This window comes from Bombus huntii, chromosome 15 (genome assembly GCF_024542735.1).
Source record: "Bombus huntii isolate Logan2020A chromosome 15, iyBomHunt1.1, whole genome shotgun sequence".
NCBI lineage: Eukaryota > Metazoa > Arthropoda > Insecta > Hymenoptera > Apidae > Bombus > Bombus huntii.
In genome coordinates this window covers 10038649-10057623 of record NC_066252.1, presented here as the reverse complement: position 1 = coordinate 10057623, position 18975 = coordinate 10038649, and the positions used below count along the sequence as shown (strand labels likewise).

Genomic DNA, 18975 nt, shown 5'->3' with positions numbered 1-18975 from the left:
ATATATATATATAGTTGGCAAATTTATTCCGTTTAAAAATAGACAAAATCGAGGCCGATTTATGGTGATCGGAGAACGAGGAACATACAAAATGTCGTATCGCTTGATTATATTACGTAATCAACAAACGTGCCTTTCTATCGTTGCAAATCTTTCAACCTTCGCCGTAGAGGCATCGGCCGAGTACAAAAGGTTAACGACTGAACAAACTTCTATCCAGCTCCCATTCCCTCGCCTCCTATAAAACACGCATTAGCATAAATATCCGCGATAGAACTACCGTCGCAAAGCGGAACAACTTCCCTGAGCGTTGGATCGAGTTGCGATCGAATCACCTCGACTCGCACCTGATACACGAACCGATCAACAGGTGACGCTTTCCACTACAATTACCCGGCACCTGGCCCACATCCGCGCGAATATCGAGTTCCCTGTTCACGTGTAAACGCGCCGAGTCGCTTTCACAGCCTCCGTAAAGAGGAGGAAACCGAATCGTCCGCGTACGCCCGGTAAATCCATCCGAGGAAGATATCCAGCGGGATTTCCTGACTCGCGATCGAAGGAAAGGGGTACTGCTGGTTGCTCTCTGTGTCGTCGTATTGAGAGATGCAGCTGCCTTTGGGCGTCGAGCACGGGCCCGGTGCAACCCTGCAAGAGCCAGGATACCAAAGCCAGCACCTGGCCATCACCTGCTCCCCTCCTTTTTCTGCGGCTTCTGCAGTGGTGCACGGGGCCAGCCGGCCGGAATTCGTCTCTATGGGTATTTTTGCGTCATCGAAATGTCCCGGTATCCTGTGTACCCCTTTCTCGAACCCTACGCCGTAAGCTTTTGCGAGCAGGCTCACCTTCCCGCCGTCCACGAGGTTTCGCACCAACTCTGGGAAGGTGGAGATTTCCGGTGCTGTGCACTTTGACACCGGAACTTTGGTGGTTTCTCAGGCGAGAGATGGTTTCAAGGTAGGACCTGATTGTTTCAAGCGATCCGAGATCCATGGGAAAACCAATTCACCATTCTGTCCACCCATTTTTCTTTTCCTTTATCGGGCAATTTGATAGAAATCGTAGCAAATTACTCGTAATGAAAGCAATCGTCGACATCGTTGCGCATCTTTAACGAAAACGTCTGGAAATTTGGTTTTCGAGCGTATCTCAATGAGCCGCGTTCTAAGATCTTATATCGGTACTAGAACAAAAATTACGATTCATCGAACGTCAATCGTGACATTCTGTAGCAGCTTGGATCGGCAGAGTGACGCGAATCTTAGAATATCTAAGATCATGACCCGAGTCGACAAAGTTAAAAAGCGAAACTTCCAGTCCGCCGTTCATCGCCTAGAAATTGACTACCTCGCAACGCGTTTGATCCGTTGATCGTTCATATTGCTTAATCACGCGTAAACTAAAAACAGCTTTCCTCTTCCTTCGTGCCTGATAATTACACGAACTATATTTTATACACAGTCGGTTAATTCCTTGCACTCTGACTCGTTAACCGAGTGCAAAGTGTTTAAACGCGAAGATAATTTCGGTACAAGCTTCGTTCGTACGGAGTATCTCTATACGTGAACGATAACGTTAAAATTGACTAATAACCCGATAAACTTGATTAATTTTGTAATACCTATGTAGGAATAAATAAATAAATAACCAAACGGCTAGCCGTAAGCCAGCCAAATACGATTAAAATTCACGGGGAAAAAAGGAACAACGTGGACAAACAGCAGCCGCAACGTAGCGTGAAAATTTAGCTCGGCTAATTTCCATATCGTCACCGGTGGCAATTGGCGACACAACCCCCGTGTGTCGAAACTCTGCCCCGTTTCCGGGCTTGGCACTGTATTTCGTAATTTCAGCCGGTGTCCGCCGGTCCGATCGATAGACTTTTTCGTGCCTGTTGCACGCGTGCCAGTGCATGTGCATTCCGACATGTTGCAGGTGCACCACGCCCTCGGCTAACACCTTTCTGTTTGTTTTCCAATGATTAGTCAGCGGTCTATCTCTCTCCCCTTCCTTTTCTTTCCCGCCGCCCGTTTTTAATCGTTCCTGTTTCTTTTTTCTCTCCTATTTCTGTTTTATTACACAACTCGACGAGCACGAGGCACAACATACGATCAACTGCATCGAGTTTATTGCCCTCAGGGGCGACGAAATCGTCCTGAAAACGGCAATTACCCTTTCAACGTTTCCACTGTTTCACGGCGGCGATTATCTACCCCTGCGTGCTTTCCGCTTTTTGCCTGTGCGTTTTTTTTTTATATTTGGCAGATTTCTTTCGTTCGCGTGATCGTCGCGCTTGATACGCAAATCGGGCTATGCCTGTTCTTGTTTGAAATTTTATCAAGTTTAACTATTTCGTCGCTATCGAAGTAACGAAACTTTCTCGAACGTAATACCAGTCCTTGGTCGGGCGCTACAGCAAATTACGGCGAAACGTAGAAAATTTGTTGCCAACAACGCGGTTATAATCGCTACTCTTTGAACCCAAAGAATCCTAATTGATTTATTAATAGTTTGCTTATATCAATATCGATCGCCGTTGAAACGAGATGTTCGCAGAAATCGTTTCATGGCTCGACAGATATTTATTGTGTGCAGTATGATAATGAGATATCGTGTACCAATTTTAGTGCAGTGTTGGATCTAGGTTACTAATCTTCTACTGGTGCAGCAATGTCATTTATAGACGAGGAATGCAGCTACACTGCGTGCGATATTCGTCATTTAGATAATCGCAACTAATGCGAAAATGTGTATACGCATTTCGCAGTCGCGTTAATTAGTACGATTAGCAAGCTGCAAACTCTTCTACGAGCTGTGTCCACTGTTTTCTCGAAGCACGGCCTTTGTCACCCCGACTGCTTCTCGCACGGTGTCGTACGTTGCTCGAAAGCGAAATTACGGCGATATTTATACCGGTTTCAGGTGCTCGAGCAGGTCGCAACTTCAATTAAAAGCTGATAAAACGAAAAGTCAATAGAAGAAACGAAATTACGGAGAGAAAACAAAGAAATCCTTCGAGATCTGTCTAAGAGCAACCACGAAGCATCGAGCGACTCGAGAGTGGCTGGAAATTAAATAATACGCTGGCCGTATCAGACGTTATCTATTTAGGCTTGTTCGGGCTATCGCTTGTTTGCTCGAGAAGCCCAGTTACGCTTTCGTATTCTCGAAAAGCAGGAATTCGTAGAGCGACTGCGGCCATCGTTTCGTTTCCTATTTGCCTCGTGTGATATTTAAAATCCTCTACGGATCGTTCCGATTTCTCAGTGACGCAGCAGCCACGGAATTCTTGCTTCCTCGTCGCCGCGTTTGCAAAACGCTCACTTTTCCCGACGATGACCCGACCACGCGCAATTGGACACCGCACGATGCCGCCGTTTAGATTTCGAGACGTTTCCAAATGATTTAAACGCGATCGTGTTCTTTTCCATGTTTTCATTCGTCTCGGCGAGAGACGTTGCGAAGAGAAAGATCTGCTTTCCTCTCGTAATCTGTATTCGATGAATTTGACGTATGCTCGAGTAGAAATATTTGGTAAATCCTTAGAGCGGGCGATCCGATCGATGAAATCGTTGAAAATACCTTTTCCATGTTTTTATAGGATTCGGCAATAACGACAGGAAGAATATTTAAACAACACAGAAGAGAAACCTGTAGAAACAAACGAAATTATGTTTCCCGTGACAACAACGAAAATAGATTTTCCAGACTTACTCATCGACCACTTTCGAGTAATAATAGACGCCAATAAAACGTATGAATATAATGTGACCGGCAAGAAGAACAGACGCGTCAACGTTGCCTCCAATTCGAATAAATTTCTAATAAACCTCCAACAAATCAGATGGCTCACCTACGAGATTTTGCAAGATTTGTCATCTCTCAGGAAGTCGTGACATTTTAACGGAAGGTGGCGCCGATTCCAATGACTATTTTCATCCCAAACCCTAGCAATTTTCATATTTCATACGATGATTCATGGAATCGATCGAACTATGCATCGATAAATTGTCCGTTCTCACTCTCCCTCTCTCTCTCTCTATATTTAGAAACCTATTCAATTAACTACGTAATTTTCATGAGTCGATTATGGATTTTTACGTATCTGTGTGAAATACAAAGTTAGAAATACGAATGTGCCAACATTCGAGGTGTAATAATATTTAATGAGCGAAAAGAATCTATCCATCTATCTGTAGATTACCAGGTAACGATAAAATATAAATAGACTGTTACGTTGAATTGTTTAAAGCGGAAAGCTCTTTTTAAGGCAGCGACGTTCCTAGGAAATTTAAATGTCTCGCGACATTGAGAATTTGTTAGGAACGTAGAGATTGTCGGCAAGTTTAATCGATCAAATAACAGACCCAGCGAAATCCTCTCGATAGCATCGATCTTTATCTGATAAAGAACTACACGTTCCCAATTCGGATTTTTAATAAATTGGCAATGCCATCCGAGGCCAGATTAGATAGTAAATAAAGAACCGTCTGGTGATTTTGTTTGCTAAAGTTTTATACCTCACGACGATTTTTTCCTTTTTATTTGTTGCTACTAGTTTGTCTTACATTTTTAGTATGGCTCTTTTCCAAAATGTCTTTTTTTTTTATTTATATCGCGAAACACGTAGAAACACGGCGAAACTGCTCTATATACCTGTTCTTCGGACATTTTGACGTCAAAATTTAAATTCGAAAGTTTCAAATATCCGAGCTTCGAAGCTACTCGTACACTTTGTTAAGTAATCGTGGAATCCTATCCGCGCAAGGATTAAATCCACAAGAACGTAATTGCACAGATCGAAAATCGCGATAGAAAGGAACCATGACACGAACAGACGATGACAAGGTTGAATAAGCAAGAAAATTGCCTGCGTCTGCTGTGATTCTTACATTCCATGAATGTGGAACGAGTTAGAAGACTTCGTAACGTTGCACGCGTAACGTCGGATCGCACGATAATCGGCGAGGCTATCGATAGGACGAGTTATCGGCGGCTTGAGTTTCGGCCATTTATTTAACGGTCCTTGTCGGGGAACAATCGAGAAACAAAAGCGTCTGATATCGATAACGTGCTCTATTTCCCCAACTGTTTTCGCCAAATGCTGCGACAAACCTACCGTAAAATTTCTCCTATGAAAGTTTCATGGCTTTGGCATACGAGCAGGCGAATCGATAGTGGTCTACGATACATTTTAACGAGAAAAGGAGATTCATCGCGCACCATTGTGTACGTTTCATCCAGCTGGCGACACTTTTCTATATTTTTCCTTTTTTTTTTTCCTTTCCTTTGTCGTTGTTGATTTTTTTTTTTTTTTTTTTTTAAGAAACATATTCAATCACAGGCGGACGACAATCGTAGATAACGAAATGTTTATTAAAATGCCTTATCAAAGCGCCAAAATTATCTTCGACGAAAGATTATGCGAAAATATCGCATAAGACACGATAGTATCGTGCAATCGTTGTTCAACTTTATATCGCCAATGTAACCTGTTATTTTAATAAAAATCTAATCTCTCGAATATCTGTAAACAAATAGCTACTCGAGTCGATTTTTCTTTAAACGACTCTTAAACGATTAAAATAAACTTTCACAAAGTGCTATCGTATGGAAACTTTTGCCAAGGTAAAAAGAAATTTCGGATACCGCGCAAAATTGAAAAAGCTTCGAAACTTTTTTTTTTTTTTTTTTTTTATTCGACAAAGAACGCGGAACCACTTTTCTCGGATAGAAATGGTAGGCAGATGTCAGTCAGACTACTTTGCACCGAAAACCTGACAATACTCTACCTAAAACTTATCGAGAAGGTGCAATCAACGATAAGCTCTGGTGTGTTTCATTAACGCACAGCGTTTTATCGGTAGCAGCTGACAGCGTTTACTAACAGGATTTTCCCTCTTTTCCTATAGCCAATAGTTGTGAAAGAACGTATAACTCGATATTTGGGTATCTGAACAAGGTATATCCACCAAAATGACTAAACTTTCGTGAGCAGTCATTATGTACTTATTTATTTAGACGCAATAATCTCTTACCGTTTGTATCATTATATTTGCCATTTGATTAAGACGTTCTTTTCCTCTAGTCTCAATCTCGCAACTGTAATATAATCGATGGTCGAAGCGCTAGAGCTCTTAGCATCGAGGTAGAAATTTATAGAAACTGAGCGATAAATCGCGCAGTAAATTGTCGGTATTCTTCGCTTTTCGTTCCAATCGCCAATCCAATAATTAATAAAATCGTCGTTCCAATCCAATAATTAAAAATTAACAATGCAAAAGCCTCCCTTCGACCGCCGAAGTTCGAAACGTTACCCAATCGAGATCCGAAGAAGCGAATTCTTTGTAAGAATCGACGTGTGCGCGAATGTTCGACCACCGTAAGGGAAGAGAGAATTTATCGATATAAGCAATAAGCGGGAACAAAAGCGAAAGGCAGTGCGATTCTATGAACACTTACCCATAGGTCATCCAGGGTGACGGAGTTGTCTGTGTAGAAAACAAGCGCCTCGGCGGTCAGCGGCGATGGTTCTCGCAATTTCGAGGCGAGAAGCAAACAGGCAGTTCCTAGTAGCTGCAGCTGCGACTTCCTGATAGGGCAGATCGAGAGGAACCTGTCGACGTAGTTCATGGACAGGGGAAAGACCTCGTCCTGGCACTTCTGCTCCTCGCATACCTGTCACCGATCATCAACCAACAGATTAGAATCGTGTCCTCTCGTTTGGCTCGCGGCTAGACCCAACACGACAGGGTCCCTTGTTTCGTTGCGACGAAACACGAAAACGATTGCTCTCGACAATTTGTCCCGTCGCGCTGTTTCAAAGGAAAGCGATGGCAAGTGATGCTTGGACGAAGTTAGGGGACTATCGATACCTGGATGATGCAGGTTAGGTGGAACGCGAGTACAGTTACGTATTTTCGCTTGATACAGTCACATGTCGCTAAAACCGGGTAAATTACAGAACGTAAAATGCGTCGAGATTCTTCGACATCGGCGAAACAAATTTTTCTGTAAAATCTCAAAAGTTATTCCGTAAGAAAATTTATCATCGGAGATTATATCGCGAATATTGTCTATCAGAAAGGGATTTAACATATCTACTAAATTTATAAGAAAAAATCTCGAGCTCGTTCCCAGAGAAGCAAAAAAAGAGAAAAAGAAAGAAAAAAAGAAAGAAGGTTGGTGGTGTGTTTAGTTTGGTGGAAATTAACGGCAAATTAATAAAATAACAGTAAAGCCGAAAAAAGAAGAAAAAGAAGAAGGGAATACGTCAGACCGGATTTCCTCTCCTCGTATTTTAACATCGTGGCTTTGGCTAATCGATCACCCTGGGGCACAGGTCGGGGACCTCGGTTTTTGTTTTCAAAGCATTCTCGAAGAGAGAGAGAAGATACAATCGATACAGTCGATGCTGAAGAAGAGTATAACGAGCTTTCGGCGTCGTACGAAATTCCAGTACGACGGGTTGAAATAATTCTTCGCTAAACGAACACACTGCGTCTAAAGTCCAATAGAAATAAACGAAACATCGATTTCGGTCAGTTTCGCGGCGTTCGTTAAGCGGATAAGATTAACCTTGTACGAATAAATAAAAACGATCGTTAGTTCAACGAGAAAATTACGTATTATATCGTGCATTTCATTTTTAGCTATTAAGCAACGAGGGCTAATCGAAAATATGACTTACGCAAGATTTCCTAATTAAATATGTATTGAAGATATACCTCGTCGATTCTTTTTTCTTCAGAGATACTGCTAACTCTCAAAATGAATTATTGCAAGCAATTATTGCGAAGTTAAAGAGATACGCGCAACGATACAAATTGATAAAAGATATGCAATACATTTCATTTAAAAGCCATAGTTTGTATCAAAAGATTGTTTCGACGGTTCTGCAAATATACGCTAGCTCTTCAGGAGAATTTCTCAACGTGCAATTATTGCAAATTCGAGGATCGAAATACAAAGCGATACGAGATACGATACACGGATTTTGTCAAAGGTGTCATTTGCGTTAAAGATTATCGTTTTAACGCCTCTGTCGATACTGTTAACTCTCAAAATGAATTATTGCAAACAATTATTGCAAAGTTAAAGAGATACGCGCAACGATACAAATTGATAAAAGATATGCAATACATTTTATTTAAAAGCCATTGTTTGTATCAAAAGATTGTTTCGACGCTTCTGCAGATACACGTTACCTCTTCAGGAGAATTTCTCAAAGTGCAATTATTGCAAATTCGAGGATCGAGATACAAAGCGATACGAGATACGATACACGGATTTTGTCAAAGGTGTTATTTGCGTTAAAAGATTATCGTTTCGACGCTTTCGTCGATACCGTTAACTCTTCAAACAACAATTACTGCAAAATCGAAAAATCAAACGTAAAACACGAGATACAGGTAGCAAGATACGAACTACGAGTCGAAGAAACAAAATTTCGAATTCTGCATACCGAAATATATCGATCGAGAAGAACGTGTTGATTCTTAGTGCAGATCGCCGACGACGCTCGAGACGAAACGATTCATTTTCTTACAGAATCACCGTGTTTTAACGCGTCGTTACCTTTATATCGGTAAATTTTACCTCTCGCGCAGAGTTTCGTCCTCTTTTGTCAAATTAAGTTAACAAGTTAACGATATCGCTTACAAAAATTACTTGTACCGTGTCCCCGCGCACTACCGGAACGGAGGTTGACCGAAATTTTCCAGCACCGAAGTCCCACCGGTTGCTTTCCTACCGGTTTAAGCGCAGCCGTACGAATCGTCGTTGCGTCACGACTTATTGAGCGTGACCGACGATTCCACCCTTTTCGAACACCCCTTCTTCTAATTGCGCTTCGTCGTGCGTATACCACGACCAATTAGTACTACCGGTTTAACGAAATAATTGTCTGTGTCCCATCATCGATTAAACGCGTTACGAGGCTGCAAAAAAAAAAAAAAAAGGCAAAAATTTCGCGGTGTAAGTTTTAATGACTGTAGGTTCAATTAGCGGCATGAAAGGATGCCTTTTTGCTTCAGATCCGTGGAAGATTACGTTTGGGCCAGTCGAGGTTAGAACTTCGGAGAACGTGGGAGCATTACGAAGCGTATTGATAAGACAGAGTTTAGATCGTTTTAATCGAAATCCATTATACGTACGCGGAATAAGTAATGTGAGAATCGTATGGGAATATTTAGAGCGAGTGGAAGGTTACGAATTAAAATTTATTCGAACAGAATACTCCACTCTGGATGTACTGGCAGATAAGAAAATTAATATTTAATTATTATTTAGAGGGGACGATGTTTAGTGGAAGATAGATCGATCAATTTCGAAACTGACTTTTTCCCTTGGAAAGATCTACCGATAAAATGAAACAAAATGAAAACTTGTAGAGTCTGACCAAATTAGAATAATTCGATTCGACGAAATGCTGTTACAATCTGTGACGCTTTTGCGGTTACTTTCTTTGAATTACGTATCACTCGGTCGATGTTACTAGTAATTTACATCTCAGACTGGAAGATTCTTTTTGGACGGCGATTTCTTTTCAACGGGGATGAACCGCGCTGTTCTCCACCTCGATTTAACGAGATAAAGTTTCTTCGAATTACATCGACGTCGAAAGAGCGTCTAAAATCGTATTCAATAAGCAACTAAAAATTGTATTTCTTTTCTCATCAAAAACATCATTGTTATCTCTGCAAGTTAATTTTTATCTACCGAGCCCTTTTTCTCGCTCGCTGCCTAATTACTTTTGAAGCATTATTCCTGTAAATCATCGTGGATAGTCGAAGCGATATTTCTTTCAAAGACTTGGGATTTTTCGAGTTTCGAAGGTGGTCGTTTCTACGAATCGACCTAGCTTACCAATATCCTTTCTGGGGTGGCGATTTATGGCGGCGTTTTTGTACGTTCGAGGCACAAAGTGTGTCGCGCAGATGCGTTTTCAGTTCGCTGTGCACACCGTTGGTCAAATTTTAATCTACAGTATAAAGTAAAGAAACTCGTACGAATTTATTCGAAAAGAATCGCACAAAAATTACGACGCTTACGAATATAAAAAAGTCCTATTATTCAAGCTAAATGAAGTTACACGGCAGAAGGAGACAATGGAGCGAGCAAATTTCGTGCATTGAAAAGAAGAAGGCGGAACCATTCCGCTCGATCGGCCGTTGCAAAGGAGAAGAATTAAGAGAAAAGGCTTTGGATAATTACATCGTGCATCTGTTCAAATATTAAAGAAAGTTTGGCCGAATTGGGGCTCGATATCTCTCGTTCGAACGGGCAACACGTTTCGAGCTGGAATTAAGGAACGCGGAGAAGGCTAGCCGATAAAAACCGTGGGCCAACAAACTCGTCTGTATATCTGCCGGACGGTCATCCGTTAGCCCTCGCCACCGCAGATAATTAGTTTAACGAACCGTTTTACGAAAATTCGCGTCCAAACGCAGAAAATTCCATACTACTTGCATTTCATAATCTTGCCTGTCATTCTCTCCTTGTGAAAACTGTCGCACCAATTATCAGACTTCCTTGAACGCCTTCCTTTCGCCTCGCTACGAAGAACATTCGATACCACGAAAATGAAATGTATAGAACGTAATAAAAAAAAAACGTCACTGTTCGTAATTAGAAAATCGTTTCTTCGTACGATCGTGCTGCAAATCGCTGCACGATACGCGTGCACAACGTCGTACGGATTATCGTTATCTCTTATGGAACACGAGTTATCGATACCACACGCGAACTTTCCGGACAACGCTTTGTATTGCCCTATCAGGCTTTAGGCAACGGCTTCTAACAACTGTTCGCCGATCGTCAAACATTCCTATATACTATATACAAGTGGTGGCAGAAGATAGAGAGGTTTGTACGTTGGTTATCTGCTGCGATAAACTTTAATCCGTCCTTCGATACAGATCCGACAAAGAGAAGAAAGGAAACGCGTTTGACGTTGCCGGGGTCAGTCAAGATTCTTTTAGAGTTCAATGGGACTGTTTGCGATCTATAGATGTTCCGACCTCTAAAAATATTCGAGCGTTTGTGATTTTAACAGATCTTATTCATTAGAATAGGTCATGGATCGTATTGAATAGCTATCGAACGTAAAGTTTGTCGCTGATACCGATAGTCGTGGAAAACGATAAAACGATAAGCGCGTTTAGCACATCTTTACACATTTAAATGAATTTCGAGATTTTGTATTTAAAATTTTATAATTTCACGTTCATCGAAGAAACCTTGATCCAACGTTGTAATATTTTTGACTACCAAATAAACGTTTCGTTTTAACTAACGAATCGTCGACGCCAACAAGTATCTCTGTCGTGAATAATGTTGGGATTTAAAATTAAATCGGTTCCGTTATATCGTTCTATATTCTACGTTTTTCTTATCCCGCGCCTTCTGTCACAGCATGTAGGTTGAATTTAACGCGTTGCATTTACAAATTATTCGAACCGATACTGATAACATGGAACCAATTAGGTTACCATGGTAATTTATTCCCAACTACAACAATTAACGTTTCCATTCTAAAAGGATTTCGTTCAAGAAACACGATGGTCGAGGCAACCAAACTCTTATTAGCACATCAAAGCCGCGAAGATTAAGCGGAAGAGTATAAACAGAAACAAATTTGCATATTTAACGGGATTTCAAATTGAAACATCGGCGACCTTTAACCCTAAACCGATGATTTCGTTGCACGAGATTCTGCGATTCTTCCGAGGAAATCGAGATTTTTTCTTCGCGAGATTTCTTTCGCGAGTTTAGCGATCGACCGATTACCAGAGACTCGCCTCCGTGTGAAATACGCCTGAGATACGCGAGAACGAAGCGAAAGGACAACGTCGAATGAATTTGGACCGAATGAATCGTTCGCGAGTGCCTCTAATACCAAAGAATTCAAAGCGGTGGACTTCGACACGCGTGTACGACACGATCCAGTCCGGTCACGTTCCCGACGTACCCGTATGATTCAAGGCCGACTTTACAAACCTCCTGATCGTTGTAATTAATCGTGCAAAAAAATCAATCGGCAGCTGAATAAACCGGACCTTGAACCGCGAATCGCAGGAAATCGGCCTGGTTAAGAGGCTTCGGATAGTTCGAGGAACTTCCAAGGACATTTAAACACGATTAATATCTTAACGCCAACGATCCACGATTATCGAATCACCTTGAGAATCGACAGATTTAAATTTCCCACCGATCCATGCCTTTGCTGGTTCGCGTCTTATTTATTATTCTTCCGACGTAACTTACTTTCTTCCAATTAAATCGCGCAGTCAGTTTGCTGCATTTGTGCGAGATTTAAAGACGGAAAGACGGAAAGATGGAAGTAAGAAAAGTAGATAGTAGTAAACTTTGTTTTCAAATTGCGTTAGCGAATTTGCAATTGTTCGATACTTGTAACAGTACGATTAGCGTTAATCGTATTACTATGGATAAGTTTAACGTTCGTTAAATCTCACGAAACATTCGACGTTTACTACGGTAAATTGTAATATTTTACGTTTACCAAATTGCCAAATATCTCGTAGCGGAAACTTGGGTGCGAGAGTATTTAACGAATCTGCAATTAGTAAGTATTTGACATTTATAGTTCTGATTATAAGCATAGTGTAAGTACCTCGAGTGCTTGGCGCTATTCGCGCCACTTGTAAATTGATAAAAAGTGAAATCGCAAGTTTTTATATTAGATTAGAACGCACTCGAGACGCTGTCGAAAGTTACCTTCAAATAGAATCGGACACTTTTGTGCAATGTACGACGATCGTATTCGAATGGAACAATCGATTTCTAACGCTACGGGATCTTCTAGCAATAATATCGGAACGAATTGAAAGTCAAAATCGGCGAACGTATGTACATTGCATCAGGAGTTAAGATTTATAGACTTATAGATTAGATAGATCCTTCTTATCGGTATTTATAAAATGAGTTATACAACCGAGATTTTAAATATCTCGGTGTAATTTCGTGACGAAACGTGACAACGGAGGGTTAATCGTGGCCTGGATACCGGTGATTATCAACGATTTCTAATTTAACTAGCGTTACGTCATTAGAAAGCCTAAGGATTTTGATCGTGCGGATTTCTGATTTTCAGTTGCTCGATTTCCTCGTCCAATCGAATCTAGTCAAATATTTTAGATAACTCTGATATTCGTTTAATTCCAGCGTTAAAAAATATGACAAATTCAACGTGGAAAAAATTCAGAATTGCGAAACTTTATTCCGTTAAATTTCGAAACTTTCGTTACTGAACACGCTTTGCAATATAACGTTCGATAACGTACGATATTTGCAAAATTTAACGAGTTCGGATTTATTTCTTTAAAACGATATCAATGTGCGAATGAAAGGACGTCGTATGTTACAATGTTTCGCTTTTCAACGATCAAAAGAGACGGTCAACGTCTCTTACCAGCTAACTAAAAGAAAGCGATCGTCGTTGATCGTGGAACAAATTCAGTTGAATCTCGTATACATATGTATGCGTAGGAAATTCGAAGCCGAACCGACCAAATGATCAACCAGGATACCGAACAATGAAATGATTACCGTTACGTTAGTCATGAGCGGAAAAAAAAGAAGAAAAGAAAAAGATACTTTGTCGCCAGATAGAGCAAACGATATCGCCGAGAAACACGGATATTTCCGTTCGACTCGAAAAGCAGAAATTTAAATGTAACCGAGAGCTACGAAGACTACATTGTCAGCGAGCCAGAGACGCGTTCGAAGGAAAATTAATCTTGGAATCTTACGATTCGATCCGGAAGCGGGAATTCGTTATAATAGTCGTCGAAGGAAGTCTACCGACGAATACGATTACGCGTCAAACATCTAGGACGACGTTCACCTTCATTTTCGTTTTGGCTAATATCTCGCACCTTTCCATTACAATATCCAACAGTTGTATCCTATAATATTCCGTGACTCGATTCGACTATCTATGTTAAAACTATATTGTATATTGATCGATATAATTAATCAATATAATTACATATTAATTCTTTAGATATTTCAATTTATACGAATTTTCGCAATATGAGCGCAAGGTTTACCCAGAGAATTATCATTCGTAAATTGTCATAAGATTCGACCAAGATTTATCTAGGGAATTGCATTAAGAATCCTCTGCTCGAGTATTTGAAATTTCCTCTACGAAAGTTTAACTCGATTCCACAGTTGGCTGAAAAAGGAAGGTTCTCGGCAAGATTCGAATCTCCGGATTTGCAAATGTCGTGTTTGTCCGCATCGATACGCATTTGGTAACGCACAGGTGACGTAACGCGGTGATCCCACTGACATGATTCGACCGCTCGTCAATGACGGTGTAAAAGATTGCGAGAGCGCCCCGCCAGCCAAAAGCCGTTGCGTACCTACGCAACAAGCGTGTTTTTTAAATTTTAAAGGGACCCCGGACGCGCGTTCGACGTCATCGGACGTCTCTCTCTCTCTCTCTCTCTCTCTCTTTCTCTCTCTCGCGCGCTCACCGCTGCCGAAAATAAGTCACGAACGTTATACGTTCCGCGAGCTTTCCATGCGCTACCCAAACGCACCGATATAACGGAATTTTCTGTTCGATCTGTTCGACGCTAACGAGGTTCCCTCGGCTGTGACACCCTGGATTCAAAGAATTCCTCGTCACGCGATCTCTTTCGAATGAAAAACCTCGACCACTCTACGCCTCTACGCGTTACGGCCTGTTAATGTTCTCGATGACAAACGAAATCCTACTGGTATATCGACTGCTCGACGTCGTGACATTTAAGTATTCGCAGATGGAACTTTAAAACGAGATTGATCGTAGCTTATTAATGCGTTCTACGTATAACATAAGCGATAATGCTATCGGTACATATTATATCGATACATTGTTAATAAATAGTTGCGTGGAAATGGTTGGTGCGAGAGAGATTATTGCCAACTTTTACGTAACGCGAGTGTTTACTGGTAGGCCGTATAAAATGACAACGATAACCGATATATAATAACGTGTAATTCTTTTTCGTTTTCACTGCACAGCGATTTAATAACTTAACAAGTCATCGAAACCTACCGCATTCTACGTGACAGCGTAAAACGAATCTCGTTAAAACGAATGGAAATTATCGCGATATAAGACGCGTATATAATCGGTGATCCTTTCGACTATCGAAAAAGTCGCGAGACTCCTTCGACTTTTCCACCAACGATTTCCCGCAAAGTACCATCGATCGTGCTATTAATTTCATCGAGACGCGTAAAAAACAACGTAACGTATCTAGCCGCGATGGTAGGAGCGACGATAAGGTTCGGTTAATGGTTAAATTTTGGAAAATTCAAGGGCGACACGTGGACCGGAAACAGTTGCTCACCTCCAACATCCACTCCGCGACGATCTTGCGCATGAGCGGCGAGATGTCCCTCTGCACGCACTCGAAGTAAGAACTGCTGGGTGCGTATCTTTCCTCGGTTTTTAGAAGATTCTGCAACACACGGTCGTCGCCAAGTACGGCAGGATCGGCGTAAGCTCTGCGCTCGACCGCCGTGTTCTCGCAGCAAAGCAGATCCATGATCCCGTGGCGTTTCTAACCTCTCGAAACACGCACACACACGACAAAGAGAAACGGTGGCGGCGGCGGCGGCACAACCTCTCCTCCTCCTCCTCCTCCTCCACCACCTCCTTCTCTTCTTTTTCTCGGCTGTGTATGCGATGACTGCTGCCGCTGCTGCTGCTGCTGCTGCTGCTGCTCGCGATCGAAGATATTATTGCACGGTGTGTGTGCGTGTGTGTGCGTGTGTGTGTGCGTGCGTGTGTGTGTGTGTACGTGTCAAGATTCCGGTGGTCGTTGACGACGCGAAACGAATCCTCGCTGTATAAGATCAGACGTATTTTTCCCCTCTCGTTCGTATTTTCCGTCTCTTCTCAGCGCCGTCGCCGACGCCGTCGCCGTCGTCGTCGTCGTCGCGGTGTCACTTTATTCACGTGCCACGTTGCCAAACCGTTTTTCACCGGCGCGACCAGACAGAGCATGCACAAATCGATCGTAAAGATACGGCCACGGCTAGAGAAGTTGGCACGAATTCGCACGGCAAGACGCTTACCTCGCCCAGGACACTGCTCAACACTTCACAAAATAAAACTAACAGAGGAATACACGCGTGTCGAACGTGTGCGTACGCGTGTATATATACACGTAACAGGACCTTGGTTTCGGGCGATGACTTCGAATATCACTCACCTAAAGGCCGTTTACGCGAAAACAATATATACAACGGCGAGAATCTGTCGGGGTTCGACAAAGTTGTGGGAAAAAAAGCTGGTCTACCGATTTTGTTATCCCTTGCGTTCCATGCACAACACACTTTACTTTCGTCTCTCCTATTCTCGCTGTCCAAAGTAGCTACCGGTCTCTCGATCTTGTATAGTACCTTTTTTTTTTTCTTCTTCTTTTCTTCTGTGTTTGACTCTTCCTGTTTTTCTTCGCGTATCCTCGGTTTCGTCGAAACGGTCTCTCTCGATCGAGGATAAAGAGCAAGAAAGAACCGAAAACGCGTTACAATAGCGCGTCAACACACACTGGTAGCGAACGAATAAAAATGATCGGCCGAAGGTTCGTACGACGTAGGAATTGTAATAAATAAGCGTAATTTGGTTTGGCGTAGCTCGTAATCCGTCAATTGCGTCCGCGTCGTAGACAGTTCGCGGCGAAACCGTTTCGCTTTTAAAAACGATTGTCGCTTACACGGTCGATTTAAATGTCCTCCGGTGCTTTAGTCTTATTCACTTTCTCACGATCCGACACTGGCGACTTACCAGGTCAGAATGCCGCCGGTCTTCCTGCCGTGGTTCGCTCTTCTCCAGTTCGTTCTTCCCGAAGGGGTGGTAGGTGCGTCCCCACCATCTCGGCGCCAACGGTCACGTGATCACGGATCGATCCCTACCACCAAGGCGCCAGCGTGTCACGTGAAACGTAACTGTCCCCCCACCATCGGTTGGCATGACTGGGGCGCCAGTGCCGGATTCGCATCGTGTAACAGGAACCCAGCGCGACTGCCACCTACAGGGTCGCCACCTTCGGCGTCTCGTGTTATTTCAGGGACGTCCACGATATCCACGGAACCAAGGTGTAGCGTTCTAACCTGCCGTCTTTCGACCCTCCGTCACCTGGCAAGCTTTTTTCAACGTGTACGATTTGTCTAGTCTAGTCCCTTCGGTGCCGTGCGAGATTCAGCATTTCCGCTAGAACCTGCGAACAGGTGGAAATATCTCGTCATGGGATTTAAACCCTTCAATTGCTCGCAACCAAAAAACCTTGCCCTTTCCAGCGAAATGCCGCTTTTTATTCATCTTTTTCCTTCGCCGCAGAGCGAAATCGACGAGTACACAGTACAGTATGACGAACACAGTTTGCAAGTTTCTCGTTTTAGAATTTATAGTCGCACGAAAGGTTAACTCTGTTTTGTTAAAAGAATAAGTTTAATTTTATGGCGATAAACGTTCAAAATTATTAACAGGTATAAAGTAAAGTAGCTATATTCGTGTATCGATCTTATTCTTTCTTTTCCACGTTATCCATACCACGTGGACGTTACGTAAGGAACGTTTTCCTTCGTGCGAGTACCATAAGTCGCGAGTCGCTAGCAAATCGATAATAGGAAACCTGTTGAAATTCTGGAAATTACAGGATCTTTATCGTATATATCCTAATAAATACAAACTGCCTACGTTCGTCTCGATTCTTATTGTACAAAATATTACGATCATCGCAATTTTACAGCGATAAATTTCTTTAAACGTTCCACTAAGAGTACAATTTTTCCAAAACGTATTTTTCCATCGAATTGCAACAAATCTTCGAGTTACATGTTCCTCGATGATATTTTGTTACATTTAATAGCCACGTTAAATCGTGACCATGTTCAAATTTCTAATAACGTGGCATGGGGTTCCATGTGATCACAATCCGATATTGACTCGAGAGAGTTCGGACAAGTCCGGACTCATTCGTTTCTGTTCGTTGATATACAATGTCGAAATTCTTTACTTTGCTCTTTGCTATCGAAATTTCCACTCTTTTCGAATGTTCTGTTATTTTTCATCCACATTTTCGAGTGTAAAATTTGATCGATCGTTTCATCGGTTGTGAAAGATAAAAATATCGGTAGAAAACGTCGAAGGACTCTCGTTCCATTCGACGAAGAACGACTTCCTTCAGGTGTTGTCTGTAATACACCATATACGCGTGACGAGAAACGGAGAAATTCCATTCTTTTATCACAAAACAGATCAAAGCAGTGATTTACGAAGAAAGATTGGTAGATGTAAAATAAAAGATCCAAAGACGATAGGTTAGGAATCTTACTCTGTGGAACTGCAAGGGATTAAGAAGTATGGAGGTCACCTTGAGTTTTTTAAATAGCGTTCCATATTTTCACCGTGATGGAATAATAGCCTCGATTCCGCAGCAAATCTCTGCAACCACGGAAAGAGAAAAGATAAATGGGATTGAGTAATTCTAAGATCACGTGATCAGGTATAAGGATGCAATGGATGTAAGTAGTAATTCCAAGATCGTATAATCAACACGTAATCGGATCTGGACTTAAAACTTGCAACTTTAATCAACTTCTATCGTAAATTATCTCGAATAAACTAATAGCCTTCTCCGTATTTTAAAATTGTTTCATAGCGATGTACGCGAACGATAAAGCGTCTTTTGTTACGATACAATTACGTCGCAATCACCTATGACCAACAAATAACAAAATGTTTCATTATAGTATATACAGTATCGACTATATGTACTCGAAGAACAATAAACGTGACATTTTGCGTTCCTATTCTTCGCGTCGTTAGAAGATTAATAAAAATTGGTTGGCCGATTTCGTGGTGCGGAGGCACTGCTCGCGAATCGTTGCTACGTTACTATCGTCGCTGCAGAATATAGAATCGCATTATCGCCAACGGCTCGAGAACCG

The 18975-nt window shown here is 41.9% G+C and overlaps 1 protein-coding gene across 2 annotated transcripts in view; it reads right to left on the bottom strand.

The window, feature by feature from the left end:
• LOC126873985 (G1/S-specific cyclin-D2) overlaps positions 1–18975 on the bottom strand; it is a 140647-nt gene that overhangs the window by 35361 nt on the left and 86311 nt on the right. The window contains exons 1-3 of one of the 2 annotated variants that reach the window (XM_050635489.1): positions 18360–18462; positions 15369–17243; positions 6463–6678 (exon numbers count right to left, since the gene is read on the bottom strand). In XM_050635489.1, the coding sequence (XP_050491446.1) occupies positions 6463–6678; positions 15369–15566 (414 nt within the window). In that variant the 5' untranslated portion in view covers positions 15567–17243; positions 18360–18462. Of the gene's footprint in view, positions 1–6462; positions 6679–15368; positions 17244–18359; positions 18463–18975 lie in introns of those variants that run through there. The other variant, XM_050635488.1, reaches the window with a different exon arrangement.